At 42.2% G+C, this 15900-nt stretch overlaps 1 protein-coding gene across 5 annotated transcripts in view; it reads right to left on the minus strand.

Moving 5' to 3' along the window:
* Positions 1–15740, minus strand: part of ANK2 (ankyrin 2) — a 180308-nt gene extending 164568 nt beyond the window's left edge. For 4 of the 5 annotated variants that reach the window (XM_033513410.1, XM_033513408.1, XM_033513407.1 and 1 more), the window contains exon 1: positions 15620–15729. In XM_033513410.1, the coding sequence (XP_033369301.1) occupies positions 15620–15700 (81 nt within the window). In that variant the 5' untranslated portion in view covers positions 15701–15729. Of the gene's footprint in view, positions 1–15619 lie in introns of all 5 variants that reach the window. The other variant, XM_033513406.1, reaches the window with a different exon arrangement.
* Between the last annotated feature and the right edge of the window lie 160 nt (positions 15741–15900).

Raw genomic sequence — 15900 nt, forward strand, 5'->3', positions numbered from 1 at the left:
ACTCAGGAGAGCAGTCTGCACAGGGCTGTACACAGCCACACAACCTGGGAGTCACTTTACCTGCAGGCTGATTAACCTGCTCTGCTTTACCTATTTTGATGTTTTACCTTGATTTGCCTCAGGACATCTCTATAAATAAGTCTAAAAACTGTTCCCACACTTTTCCATTGAACTACCATGCCAGAAACTCAGACCATGGACAATGATGCCTCTGGCTCCAGTAAACATGCTGAGACATCACGAGATGTAAGGTGCAAACTGCAGCTATATTTTGGATTTATCACACAACTAATGTATTTACAAATATATATATATATATATACATTATTTACATACATATACATAAGATTCCAAATTAAATTCCAAGGTGAAGATAGATCTTTGGGTAGCTACAGAGCAGGAATTAATTTGTAAACGTTACAGCCTGAGCGGCTGTCACTTGTGTGACGTATTTTTGCTTTATTTGAAAATCACACTGCACCAAAGGTCAGCCCTCTGTTATCACCTGATGTGGATCTGGTGGACAAGACAAAGGAATCATGCTGGTTAGAGCTTGGTGAGGACCTGTCCTTGGAAATGGTTCTACAGTAGAAGGAATGTGCTAATTAGGACATTTGGACAGTTTCTTTCCATATCATTTCAATCCCCTGTCAGACCCATTTGATCACTCACTGCAGCTCCTCAGCAATTTTCTTCCACTCCAGGCTGGTAACATCACTGATCCAAAAGCTGGCCACGCTGTTCCAGGAGGCTCAACAGCTTTCTCTAAGAGACTGGGCTAATTACTATAATCCCCTGCAGGGTTACTGGGGTGGCAAAACCTCAAGAGACTGGAACTGGTGATGATGGAGTGATGATGGGCATAGGGACAAAGTTCCTATATTGAAAAACTGGCTGTGCTCAGTACCAGCAGCAGCAACTAATATTTCTTTTTCTTATATTCAGGGTATAAGGAACAGCAGCAGTCAAATAGGTGACTAACCAAGCTGTGGAAAACAGCTACAACTCAAAAGCAACAAAATACAGCAAAGGTTGCATTTTGTGATTTCTACCAAAGTTCTGGAACAAAGGAAAAAGAGGAAAAAAGAAAAAAAAAAGGAAAGGTCAAGCTCTGGAACAGGCTGCCCAGAGCAGTGGTGGAGCCACCATTCTCAAAGAGATTTAAAAGATGTACAGATGTGGCACTTGGGAACATGGTTTTAGTGGTGGGCTTGACAGTGCTGGGGGAACAGCTGGACTCCATGGTATTAGGAGTTTTTTCCACCTTGAATGATTCCACGATTCTCTGCAGAAGACAGCAGAGAAAGAAGAATTCCTGGCTGATTCACCAAAATTTTGTGATAACCAGAAAAACACTAAAAAAAAAAAGAAAAATCTATTAAAACAATCAAATGATAAGGATTTGGAGGAAGGCCCTGCTGCCCTAGCTAGGAATATTTCTGCCCTTAGAGATCCCAAGTACACTGTGACTGTCACACTCCCACAGGCTCTGGCTGTGTGTCCACTGGGCCCCCCTGGCATCTGCAAAGCTCCCTGGTGGCACCTGCGTGGCTCAGCAGAACAGGGACTGGAAATGACTCCCTGCTGACTGCATGGCAGGGAAAATTGGATAACCTTCACAAAACTACACCGAGGACTTCCATAACAATGAAGCAGCCCTGACATAAAGGGAATAATGATCAGAAGGAGCAGACAAAGTCAATTTTTTAAGAACCTAATCACGTCAAATAAATTACAATTTCTGGGGTGGTTTTATTTTAATAAGGTCTCTCAAATGGACTTGCGTAAGCAAACTGGTAGGGAATAGATGGAGATAAAATGATAAAAATAAGGCTATTTCCTATTCTTTGCTATGCATTTCTGAACTGTGAGTGCTGGAGGTTGGATACAGGGTTTGTAGAAATTTCAGCAGCTTGGAAGTTAAAACACACGTGGGGAGCACCCTCAGTGAAGGGGGGAACGGACTCAGATTTTCCCTACTTATCACACTGCCCAAAACTTGGTTTAAATTCCAAAAATCAGAAGGGGGCAAAATCAGACAAAAAAATTTAAAACGTATCAGTCAACAATTCTACTCATCTGAGTGAACTTTTTCTGGTTTTCTGCCAGTACAGATGATACAGAAATACGACTCTACTCTCACACATTTCATATGTTCTGCAGCTCTAATTGCTCGTCATCTACTAATTGCATTACTTGTTATTTCCAACACAAATATAGAATAGAGGTATCTCCTTACTCCATTTGTCTCTTCAAAAGCATTGCCTGCTTGTGCAAAAAAAGCCTTCAGAGGAAAATAATCAGAGGAAAAAATTCCAAGCCTGCTGCAGATAACGTTAATTCCAAAGTACATCTTCGTTATGAAGATTTGCCTTTGATTTGGACACTTGTTTCAAGAAAATTAACATACAAACCAGAAATTATCATAGATATGACAAAGGATGAAATTAATTTTACCATTTCTGTCCTCTTTTTTCCCTACTTTATTTCAGTAAAAATGGGGACTGGTGCCTTTCATACACCAACAATGAATTTAGTGAATTTGTCAGGGGGATTTGGGTATCATCTAAAGAGGTCTTTGTCATCCAGCATAAAAACTGACCATCCCTTTATTAATGTGCTCCCACTCCTTTGTTGACAAACAGAGGGTGTAACAAAGTCATGGAACCACAGAATGGTTTGGTTTGCAAGGGACCTTAAAGATTAAAGTCAGCAGCAGAGATTCATTAATTTGAAACCAGTTATGCTTTAAAAAGCCTAGTGAGAAAGTAGGTCTTCCCAGTCTGAAACATGAGGGTAAAATAATGCTTGGATCAAAGTATATAAATTTTTTCCCTGCTAATTCTGTGCATGTTATTAAAATGACTAAAATTTATCTCAGTAACCCATGGAGCTGATAGTAGTAATGTTCATTAAAGAACTGTGCAGAGAGAAATGCTTATTTAAAGCTGAAATGCCCCAGTGTGAGATGCAGACGTTCACTACAAGAAAAAAAACCACACACACACCATCCCCACTAAACATCGTTTTTAGAAAAGCTGTTGATTATGTCTCAACATTTCTCAGCCTTCCTCATTTGTGACTTCCTTTACAGCTATCTCAAGTCAACCCCTCCACTTCTTGTCTGCAAATAACCACCAAAACAGGCACAATCATCCTTCACTCGAAGTCATTAATAAAGAACACAGTTTATCTCCAAGATCCACTTTAAAAGCAGCTCTACTCACACTAAAATGGCACGGTAAAAGCACTGCAATGTCTTTTACCAGAGGGATTTGTAAGATTGTAGCCTGGAATTTTTATCTCAGTGACACAATATCCTTTTAAACTAGCTGTGATTAGCAGGTTACCTTGAACATTCTCAGTACCTTCAACTGTACATTTCTGAGGTGACATACACACAAATTCATACCGACTAATATGTTTAAATAAATGCAGCCAAAGTGATACAAACCCTTCTGAAAACACTCTTGCAGGCTTTTAAATATTAATTACTTTTTTAAAATGTAAACTACGAAAAATAAATATGTATAGGGTTTCAAATTAATACACAAATGCAAATAGAGAGTAGATGACATGAAGCTCAATTGTCATTCCCAAGTTACTCTGAACAGTAACACCTTGAGAGCTCCAGTACAGAAATACCAAAAAACTAATGAACCTGAGAGACAATTAGATACATTTTCAACTATCTACTCATTAAATACCAAAACAACTAAAATACCATGCTGCTTTATAGCCTTCCACTTTTGAAAGGCAGCAGTCTAAATTGATTCCAATGCTATTTGCCCTCTTAGGCATATATCCTCAAATAAAACACCACCTGGCTCAATTAAGCACAATTGAAAATGCATCTCTCATTGCAGAGGAGCTGAAACTCCTGTCACCAGTGCCCAGAGGAGACAAGAGTCTGGAGCTCCCAGATGAAGGTTCATTTCTTTATATTCTAAACCAAAATGAGATCTTTTTTCAAGAAGACAAGGTATGGGAATGCACCTCTTCTGCTAAAGCCTGGGAAGGTGGTGGGGAAGCTGCTCTCATTTATCTTGGCCATGCTGTCACACTCCCTCTCGGGGAGCCCAGCACCTGCACAGGGCTGACAATGGCAGTGGCATAAGGACAAGAGCTTGAATAAACTCTGAACAAAATGCTTGGCTGGCAGCCGAGCCCAGTGAGACAGAAGTTTTAGGCATATTGTGTAAAAATATCAAGAGAAGAAATGAAGGAAAAGGACGATAAAGCGTATTTTCAAAATTATGTGTAAAGAATAGAGAGATGCTGATAAAACCCCTGTGTTTTTTAGAATCACAACACTATTCTTTTCTCAAAAGTTATTCCTTTTTGGCTTTCTAACTACTTTCCCTAAAACCTTTCCATAATTTTTTGTGATTCTCCATTTTATTTCACTGCAACTATATTATCTGCCAGCAACCCAGTTGTGAAACCCCTGCAGTCAATAAGTTCCCAGAGGCTACAGAAACATTTCTTGATTTAGTACAGCTGAATAAATAGTTCTTTATTTCAGCAGACAGATGCATGGAAGGTGTATAACTACCCAAGAAAAAAAATCCACCGAGCACTGCATGAAGTGACAGTGGCTGGAGCAGAGGAAGGCCTTCAGCAACCAATTGAAATTTAAGGCCAAACCTAAAGATTCAGATCAACTTTATTTTTATCTTCTTTATCTTTCTTTTATCTTTCTTTCACCTCTCTCCTGAAATATTTTGTAACACAAAAAGTAATTTAAAAATAATAAACTCCAAATAATCCTTGCTGTTTTTTGTAAGGGTTTCCCACACCTGGAAATCTGTAGCTCTGTTATCAGCAGCTTCCAACAAGGCAGAACAGAACAGAAGTCATCTCCCAACTGAGTGAAAGGAGCCCTTCCAATCAGCCACACCAAACCTGTCACAGCCTGGGGGATTTGTCTTTATAACAGGGCAGTGCCAGTGCTCAGATTCAAGCACAGTCAAGAGGAATCTCACTTCATATTTTGGAAACAATGATGCAAACTCACGTGGCAAAAACTCATCCTGATTTCCAGCAGTACTGAGTGGCTTGTAGGAAACCAGAGGAACAAAACTCTGAAGGTTAGAAAAAATAATTTAAACCTAAATATCAGTGAAAACAACATTCTCCAGAAGAAACTGTTGTAAAACCATCTGGAATAATCCACCTATTTAATAATAATTAATAATTCACCACCTCAAGGCAGTAAGTGATAGACTTACCCAATCCTTACTGATGAGATTCAACAGGTTGGAGCTCAGAACTGCCTTTAGAATTTAAAGGTGAATTGAAATGTTTCAGGAAGAGGAGTAACTGCATGTTTCCACAGATATCTGCTGGATTTTATGGCACATGCCTGGACACAGACTGATAGTATTACTTGTTTTCCACAAACACCAACATAGACTAATGGCTGTCATTACTGCTGCAACAAAGCCAGCCAGTGATTTTATTAGGTAACAAGGAAAAATTTTCCAGAAAAGGATTAAACACTTGGCCCCAGAATTTATCAATCTGAGCTCTAAGAATATTGAAAACCAGTCCTAAATCAGCTATTTATGTAGCCATAAATGTAAACAAGAAAATACTCTACTTGCTCCTGATGGTATGAATTTCAAAGGCATTAAAAAGTAGTCAAAACTACTGAAGTTAATAGAATCCTTCCATAAAGTTCAGCAAGCTTTGACTCAGGTTCTAAAAACAAGCTGTGGGTTTTATTTGAACACAGCTAAGGTAAGGGTCTGCTTTCCATGGCACATCCAACCTGAAATGAGTCCCTGAATATTTTGAGTAACCTTTGAGAAAAGACTTCAGGCTCAGAAGGTCTGTGGGTGAAAAGCAAAGGGCAGGGAGAGCACAGAGAAGAGTCAGGGTATTAAAACAGAAGGGGTGTGAGGAATAAAGGTCCCTGGAGATGGTCCCCAGCAGTAGGAGAGATGCAGAAGAGCTGAGGATCGCTGGATCCTCAGCCTTGTTTTGGCACTTGCACCTGAGGTTGCCCCAGGCAATCCACTGCAAAGCAGCTGCCTGCAGTGATAGCAATTTTCTCCTGTAAAGCACGTTAGCTGCAATAATGGAAAAAGCTGCTTGAGAAAATGACTTCATATTAATATCCCTACCACCATCAGAACAGCAGCCCAGTCTCAGCTGGCTGAACCAAGAATTACAGCAGTGTAAATCACTCTCTCATTTCATGTTCCTGCAAATCACATTTTAGACAGAAAAAAAGCACTAAATAATTACCTGGTTTTCAAGCTATATCAATAAAGGGGTTTTATAAGAACACAGTAGTGGAAAACATCTCCCTGATGATCTAGTAAAGCACTGAAACCCTCACAGAAAAAATCTGCCTCACCTTCTCTATGCCCCCAGCTGCTCATTTCCATCCCTTCCCACCCTGTACCCCGTACAAGGCAGAAGAGGGGAGCTCAAACCCAGATTAATTTCTTCCTCTGCTTCCCAGGAAGAACATTCAGCTGGTGGCAGCAACACCTCACACCATTTGTCCAACTGCGGCCTCAGGCTTAGAACACAGAGATCCAAACCCATAACCCAATCACTTTCAGGACTTATTTCTAAACACAATTACAAATGCCACAGCTGCACCACAGCCTTGGAGCACTTTGGAGGCTTTTCAGATTGGAATCAGAGGCATTCTGTTTCCTTCTGTACTAACTAGTGTTTCTCTTTTGGGGAGATCAACTATATCCATTTTCTCAGAAAGTTTCACTCAAAGCTTAACTATTTGTTCCCTCCTTTAGGAAAAATAAAATAAAATAAAATTCATCATCACATTAATCCTCCCAAGAGGATGGGTGGGAGAAAAGAAACAAAGGCCCCAGTTCAAATGTGCCTTCCCATGTGAATCATCCCTTAACTATGGGATCCAGCATCAACATCCAACACATGAAGCTTCCCTTACTCCAACTCATACTAAACCACTTTGTACCTTTGTCACTTTGATAATATCAAAAAAGGTGAATTTCTTTATCTGTATTTATCACTTACATGCAATGATGGTTTGGTTTTTTTTAAATGCATCTGGTTTCCCTTTAGATGAAACTACAAAGTGCAGAAGAGATTTCCAGCTGGACTTTTTTTCTCCATCACTGAAAGAAATTGGGATACCATACACAGAAACGCTGTATAAGTACAGTCCAGACTGTATTATTTCTGTTCAGAGGTAATACCTGGTCTCTACAATGATTTCTAGGAAAGGCACGGAGTATATCACTGTCCTAATTGCTGTCAGCCACATTTCAAATGGGCCACATTCTTAAGCTCCTTCTGCAAAGGAGCAATCTTGAATCTTAAAGTGTACATTAGTGCATAATGAGTTCCTGGCAGCTGTTTTCCAACTGAAAGCCATCGCCTGCTGCTTCTGTTGGGAATGTGGCTGTGAAAAAAGCAGTTCTGCTGACGAGCAGGGGGGAGAGGGGCGTGTAGGAATACACAGCATCATGTATAATTAACCATGAGCCCTCACACGCTTAGACCTCCAAACACAACTGCAGCGACTGCAAGCTCTGCAAGGGTCGTGGATTCCTTGAGAAACACCTCCTGCACTACTACAAGAGATTAATTAAAAATGAATGCAACAGCAAAAGCCTGGCTTGTCTTTCAGGTGGGGAACACAAGGTACAGGAAGGAATATTCACACTTTTCCTCTCCAACTCTGAAGGCAACTGTTACCGAGCAAAATAACTTTACGCTTGACCCATTTAACATGTATTTCACACCAAATAAGAGGCTAACAGCAGAACCAGGGCTGAGTGGGAGGCTGTGATCTCTAACCAGGGTAGTGACCTTTAGACAAGGCACAGAACACGTTTCCATCTTGGTCTATCCCTTGTTTTCACGAGTGCTGCAGTCATCGTTCTTTCTTCAGCCTGGGCAAAGCAGTTAAAGCGCAAATGGAAATGCCAGCTCATAAAGCGCCTTTCTTCAGTGTTTCAAAGCTAATGAGCATGAATCACAGATTGATTGGAAAATCTGTGCCCATTCCAGAGCTTCTGTTTCTGATATTCACCCCGCTCTGCTCTGTCAGAGGTGCACGGCAACAAGAGCCCAGCTCCTCAGCTGATGGCAGCTGGCAGGGCCCCGCTGGCTGTACCAAACCCACGCTGACATCCAGCGCAGACTGGAGCCCGCTGTGCTCCGTTGCCATGCTCCCGAAAAAAACACAAACAGGCTGGGACACGGCACCAGACCACACACCCAAGTGTGCACACACACTTCCCAGGGCCTCCTTCTCCTGGTGTTTATGCCCATTCATTCACTTTCTGATTAGATCATACCCATGTCCCCACCAGCACAGTCAGATGAGGTTTCTAATGGCTCACGCCATGAATAAGTGCCACTGTTTCTTGACATTTATACGTTGACATCTGCTCTTCGATATTGAAAGCTGCCAGATGTATTAGACATTTACAATGTCCTAAAAAGGAGGACTAGCAGAGTCTTTTGATCACAGGAAAGCAGCGCAATTTTTGATACAGAGAGACAAACAAGGTTTAGAATTCTTATCCTATAGAAGGGTGTAAATTGTTTATCAACACCAGTTCCCACTTTCATTTGTGTATTCAAAGCTATCACCCATGTTCTTTGCTGCCTCCACTATGCTGACACTACTTCAAACTCTGCCTTCTGAAGGAACCCTAGGAGTGGAGCAATTAGCAGATTTAATTGATCATGAAGCTGCACTGTTGCAGGAATCTGTGCATTCCTGGTGCCAGCTGAAATCCATACGCTCTGCTTGCTGCGATTCCATACTGCAGTGTAACATAAAATGCACGGCACCAAGCCTGAATGGAACAAATAAAAGCAACCAACTCCTTCTGAACCACTCAGCTTGTGGCAGAAACCTATACACTGTTTAACCTAGAAAATCACTTCCAGCTGCAATTACTGCCATTTACTCTATCCTTTCCTTCGAAGCTGATCCTATTCCCCAGAGAGCACTTCATTCATGGGCTAAATTGGTGTGTGTGTGTGTGTGTGTGTGTGTGAGCTAAACCCAGAAGTAGGTTACAAATTGTGTACCTGCTTGTAACCCAAGAGCAGACAGATGGAAGGAACCACAGAAGAGGTGAGAACATGAGTTGGTGTCTACCTGTGTTCTCCCTAAATTTCTGCATGCCCAAGGAACATTTTTATTTCAAGAAGTCTTGGAGAGGATGAATCAACTCCCAAACTGTCTTGGAATGCCCAAAAGGATACACTGACTTTTTGTGTAAATGGTAAAGATCTAATACTATATTTTCCATCCTCCAAACTCATATTTAAAATACAGAAAGATGAATTTGACAATCAGTTACATGTCCTTTCAACTATGATTTTTCTTTTGATGCGAAGTAATTCACTATCTCTCTCACACAATTTCAGAAACTGGTCCAAAGGAGCCTTAAACATCAGCCCATCACCTACTTCTAAAATATCTTTTCCACTTATATACAATGAAATGAAGTGGAAATAACTGAGAAAATGAAAAGCTAATAGGATCCCACTGAATGAATAACAGCACTGCAAATTTCTACTGAAAACAGAAATACTGGATTATTCCTACACAGTGGAAGCATAATGACAGGAAGTTCAAACTTTCAGCTCAGCAATTTCTGTCACCAAGACAAAAGAAGCCTACTTAATCAGCTAGGAAAGATTTTGAAATAATTAATTCCTGAAAATAAATGAGAATGGAAAGGCCTCTGGCCATCTTAGTATTTTTTTGGCCTCCCTCTGTTCCTTGCATTTCAGAGCTCCGGGGCTCCCAGTGTCTAACCTAAATATCTACGTGCTGCATATGTCAGTCTCAATTTGCAGAATGAAAAAACATCCCTAGCCAGAGATGTCATCAAAAGCATCAACACAGCATGCCCCGTGCAGACGGGGACACAGCACCACAAAAACACCACAGCTCTGATAGGGACAGGCAGGTAAGAGAGGTGGATGCCATGAGGATAGGGAGGCAAAAGGAGCACGTGGTTGCCTCCAGCGTGGTCCCCATGTCCCCAGAGAGGCAGGACAAGCGGCTTGAAGCCCAGCTCAGCCTCTGTCACCGCAGGAACGTGCAACAACGCTGCGAGATGCGCCAGCACGATACGATATGTGCGGTACTTGATGGCCCCAGGCACCCTGCAGGGAACAAGGGAGGCTGCCTAGGGAAGAAGGGACTTGGCTTCTCTGACTCGGTTGATGTTTGCCAAACACTGGTGAAAATGAGCAAGGACTGTGAATGCTAAATCGGGAGCCCGGAACACGCGGCAGGCGGGTGCAGGCTCAACCAGCCACACCATCGTCCCCTGTAACAGTCACCACTGATCCAGATCATTTCCTCCTTGTTATCTTCACAGTATTTAATCTGTGAAATGCAGCACTGGCACAAATCTGCTAATACACTGAAATAACTCCATCCCTTTGCAGGTTCCTATTACTATGTTATAAAAACAAGAACAGTTCTAAAACAAGAGATAGATATGTCAACCTTTAAAGGCCACAATTAACAAATTTAATCTTGCTAGTAGTTGTGTTAGACCTAAGACTTGCTTGTTGCATTGATACAGTAGAGCACAGTAATGGCTGAAGTGACCCTGTTACACAGGTCTGTGGTCCTGGAACACAGAGACCTAGAAAAGCCAGGCTCAGCCGTGGGGCCCAGATCATCTAATAAGACTTTCTGTCTTGCACACTTCACGGTGCTAAAAAAACAACCACAAAATGCTCTAGTTGAGATGCTCAGCTCTAGCACACATCATTATTTTCCCTGTCTTGTTGCTCTAAGTAAATGGAAATGATTTCTCCAGAGTGTCACTCACCACGGAGCTGTCGTGACGGAAGCACGGAGCATTTGCTGATGCAACCGGGGACACAGAGGCGAGACGTTCTGTCCCACAGTGGGAGAAATACACAGCGGTTTTGAGTTGTTACCATCACACATAGTAACTAAAGCTAAATACAGCAAAGCATCTGCAGCTACAATCGTAGTTTTACACCTGGCACAAAATGTGCTGGAAGACTCGTGATAGGAATAAAAGAAAAAGGGAACAAGCAAATCCTGATTTCAATAAGGCAAGAATAGCAGAGGAGTTGCATCAGATTAATGATAGTGCAAACCATGTGAAAGCACAGGGCAGACATCCAGGAATACAATTGATTTGACCCTTCACACTCTTAACAAACCTCTCCATGACTTAAAAACAGGTTTATTCTTGTTCTCTAGGTAACCTCTTCCTTACACAGCAAATTCTAGAACTATTTATCTAACTGTTTACTTTCATGTAAATTGGATTATAGCTCTTCTGAAAGCAAAGCAGTTCCAGTTCTCTCTCACTGGTTCAGCTGAAAGAATAGGAGCCTTCCAGCAGCTATGTTACCAGTAAAATTAGCATGTTGAACACCAGTGAGCTGGGTTAACTTGAAACTACCTCTTTTCCTTTGTGATAAAGTCTTTTCGATATCCACTGCTGAAAGAAAGAAAGAAAGAAAACCCCGTGGTTTTTCTCATTAGCTCCTTTCTGCCTGTTCAATTTCCTGATTATTGACTGAAGAGAAACCTTCTTTCTTCTAAAGCTAGAGGACTCCATCTCTGTCAGGTGGCACCCTCAGGTATCATTCTGGTTGGATCACCAAACAGCACAGCCAAGAGCAGTGTGGCCACAGCCATTTGTCTGTCACCAGTAATAACAGCAGTGTGGGGCAAAGAGCAGCAGCTGGAGAAAGCACAGTGGGACTTGGCAAGTGTGGAATGAGGGCAATTCAGGGAAACGCCACCAGAGGAATGGAACTGCTGTCCTATCAGCCCCCACATCAATTTCAGGAAAGATGGTCCCTGGTTCAAACCTCTTCTTTTGATGGCATTCGATTTTCCACTAAATTTGGTAGTTGCAAGAATGAAATAACTAGGTAAACAAGCATTTAAAAATACTTAACTAGCCACATTTACCACCAATTAAAATGCAGTGTAGTATTATTATGACACTCTAAATCACACAGAAGAAAGCACAGAAACATGGGAGCAAGAGGAACCTCCTCGAAGGAGTTGAATCCAGTCCAGTGATACGTTAGATAAATCACATCTCATACATAATTAAGTTTCTCTTGGCTTTTTATCTGATTATACCTATTAGAAGGCTGCAGAGGAGCCTCATTTCCTTTTCCCCTCAGGTTGCCTTTGCTTGAGCACACTAAAGCCAAGATCCTCCGGATTTTGCGTAGGACAGGCTCACTCTTCTGGCAACCCCTCTCCGCATGTTTTGTGTACTCTGGGGTTCTTGTTCTTGAACATAAGTGACCAAGGTGACATTTGTATTCCAAAACAGGTCTCAGTTACCTTATGCATGGGATAAAAAGTCTTAAGTAATTGAAATTAATTTAAAGGATTAGCTTGTACACTCTAACAATTCCATTAGCAAGCACACAGCTTCCACTGGAAGTACTTCACTAATGCAGCCAATTTTACTCAGAACAGGAGGTTATGCTTAGGTTAGAAAAGGAAGTCTCATTCCTCTTCTTTTAAATCAACATTACAACTTCCTCCAAGTCTTTTCCACTATGGGTTCAATTCCAAGATTTTAACTTCTCTTAAAGAACGAGCAATATAAGTAACAAGACTGGAGTTCTGCAATAAGCCCAAAGGGATTATTTCTGCACTGATCCACCAACAGTGTGGGTTATGAAGAACCTGTAAAGTTTAGGAACATCTTGTGGCTCCTAGAAGCCCCTTGGCCATCAGTGCCTTAAGTACTAGATATATAGGAACATGCTTAATTTTCCACATGATGACCAACATTAGTTGATTTTCATCAGAAACACTCTAGAATAAAAACAAAAAATCCTTGAAAGGAATTCTAGGAATTTAGTACTTGAGCCCTTTGCAACAGACTTGGCTAAAGACAGAAGGAAAACACTAATATATTGCAAATCACACATCACTCACTGCATTTCTCCTTCAACACCAATCCCCATCAAGTTACATCAACAGCAGAACGAATTCTGTCCACGACTGCATCCTGTGTTCTTCAACACTAGAACTGAGCAAACACGGACTTCCTTCCCAGGAACACAAATTTGATCATATCCCAGTTATCACAGGGACAAAACACCACAGGAAAACTGGACACAACCCTACCACTGGATCAACAAACCTATTAAGGCAGCCCACTGACTGACAAGAACACACAATGCCACAACCACCACCACAAGGATTAAATTTGGCTTTGTGTAGGCAGCAATTTCCCCCATTCTAAGATAATTCCAATTTTTCCCATCCTGCATTAGGACAAACACAAAGCCCTGGTTGTTTTTTTTTTTTTAAAGTGTGCAACTGTTTGGTTTTTTTAAAAAAAAAGGTACTGCTGAAAATTAGAGAAAGTCCTACTCAGCTTCGTGGCTAGGACACCCTCCTGGAATACAGAAGATCCAGCTGAAGGCTGTATCCGAGAAGAGCCGCTCTCTGTCTCTCCCAATACATACATCAAACTCATCTAGCTCAATTAATATTTAATTATCCACACAAAAAGGATCAACTTCCGCAGAACAGATAGAGGGCATATTGGCTGGTGCAATGCAGCTTTGTTCAGCAAAAGTAGTTCAGGACCTGAAAACAGGCTACATTACTTGGGATTTTGGAGCTCTTGCACATGGCACTGTTGTCTCTCTTCGCAAAATAAATTGTGCCTACCTAGTCAAAACACAGAGGAATTCGACCTGGAATTCTTGTACTCTTGGCTATTCCAGGGTGTATCTCCCTTATCAAGAAAGTTATCAATTTTGAGATTTTCAGAAAATAATTTGTAGAATTTTTCAAGAAGTAGCCAAGGCAGGATCTGTATTTCCTTATGAAGTCACCTAAAGGTGGAGATTGGTGAGAGCTTATCTAAAACCATACCTGAGCCAGCAACATCTAGTGCATCCAAACTCAGGGACTAACAATATTTTCACTTAATATTTGTCAACAGAAAATGCCCCATTAATATTTTCTAGTTGTAAAAGACTGATAGTTGTAAAAGAAGATACGCAACCATTTATTATGCTTTTGAAAAGTGAAGATGAATCAGCTGTTGGAGGACTCTGAATATGGAAACTCAATATAAGAGGTGCTTTCCAAGCATTCATTTGGCAGTTCTTGCAACCTTGAAAGGCTGTGTGCTACTTTACTTGGAAAACAATGGGGGAAAAAAGAAAGCAGAAATACAGAGATGAAAAAAGAAGCAATCCAAACACCACTTTGACTCCTTAAACCTTCAAAACCTCTCCCCTAGTATGATATTGTTTCCAAATAACATAACAGTCCAATTAAAATGTTTGCTATGCACTTAATTTTTTGATTTTTGCTTCTTTTTATGGATTTCCATACCCCAACAAATAAACCTTTCAAATTCAGAGCTGAGACAAATCAGATATCTTCTTTCCTACTAGGTTCTGCTTAAATATAAGGCCGAGATGCTATATAAAATCCCCCACTGTGTGGAGATCCAGGCAATATTCCAAGCACAATGGGGTGGAGTGAGGGTGTTTTTGTTCAAATTCTCATTTAGGCTGGATTCTCTCATCCCCTCGTGGTTATAGGTACAGAATCTTCCCTCTGTGATGAAAAGGGGCCTAAAAGTGTCACCTATTGCAAAAAGAGCTCATCATCACCGGGTCCAAGCCCATGCAGAAGTCCCTGAACACGTGTCTGCGTGTTATTACAATCTGTAACAATTTGTCTCACCCGTGTACAGTGTTGGTTAAAATGCAAATTCTATGCAAAAATGAAGGACTGAAGAATTCACCAGTGAATGCTGCGTACGGTTTAAATAATTCTTCTTCATCCTGTAAGCAGTCCGCCACATTTCAGTGGGGTAACTCAGGTTATAGCAATTGACATAAAAGAAGGGGAGGGGAAAATAAGTGCAAACCCACTTATGTCATAATTATGCAGCACCACAGGCATCTCTCCTCCTAAAGGGGAGAGAAAGGCCAAACAGAAATAAATAGCTGCCTGCAATTAAAGCCATTAAAAAGAGATTACCTCAAGCAGGGGGGCTGAAGCAGCGGGCACGGCAGGCTATACCTTGAAAATCAACCATTTGTGACAGAAAGACTGGACACAGAGAAAGTGCCCTGGGAACTGGGTGTGGCTGGACAAATTCACGTTTTCCCCCAGTTATTTGTCATTAGCATCACCGAATTACCACGGATGGTACAATAGCCAGCAACGGATCTCTCTATGACTCTAAAATACGACCTTAAGAAACATCTCCAGAAAAATAAACCTAAGGTTTATAAACCTCCATCTCTGTAGCTTGAAGGAAAAGGGATGTGTGGCAGCACATGAGCCAATACCATCTTCTGTCAAAACAAACCACCAGCTCTCTTAAGGGCAGCCGAGGGAAACCTGCGCTGAGCAACATCCACTGCCAAATGACACCAACTTCGAGGGAACAAAAAACACAGAAAACCGCCTCTGCTCAGCCATCCGGCTCGGTTATCACAACGCTATCGATTCCGCATAGAAACAGATGGGGAGAGACCCCTTGCTGGCGGGGGCAGGGCAGGAGCATCCCCCCGGGCTCCGCGACCCCAAGCACCGCTCCCCGCCCGGCTCGGCTGCTGCTCCCGATCCCGGTCCCACCTTCTTGGGTCTCTTCCTCCGCTGGCTGCCGCCGTTGCACTTCTCGCCGCCGTCGCTCTTCTGGGCCGCCTCCTCGTTCATCCTAGCGAGCGGCAGTGCCGGCTCCGTGCCGTGCCATGCAGGCTCCGCGCCCAGCCCCAGCCCAGGGTGGCACCGCCGGGGCAGGGCCGGGGGCGGGCACAGCGACAGCGGCGGCGTTGCCGTGGTGGCGGCGGCGGGGCGGGGACGGGCGGGGACGGCGCGCCCGGGCAGGAGGTGATGCTCCGGGGGAAGAAATGCTG

This window comes from Parus major, chromosome 4 (genome assembly GCF_001522545.3).
Source record: "Parus major isolate Abel chromosome 4, Parus_major1.1, whole genome shotgun sequence".
Lineage (NCBI taxonomy): Eukaryota > Metazoa > Chordata > Aves > Passeriformes > Paridae > Parus > Parus major.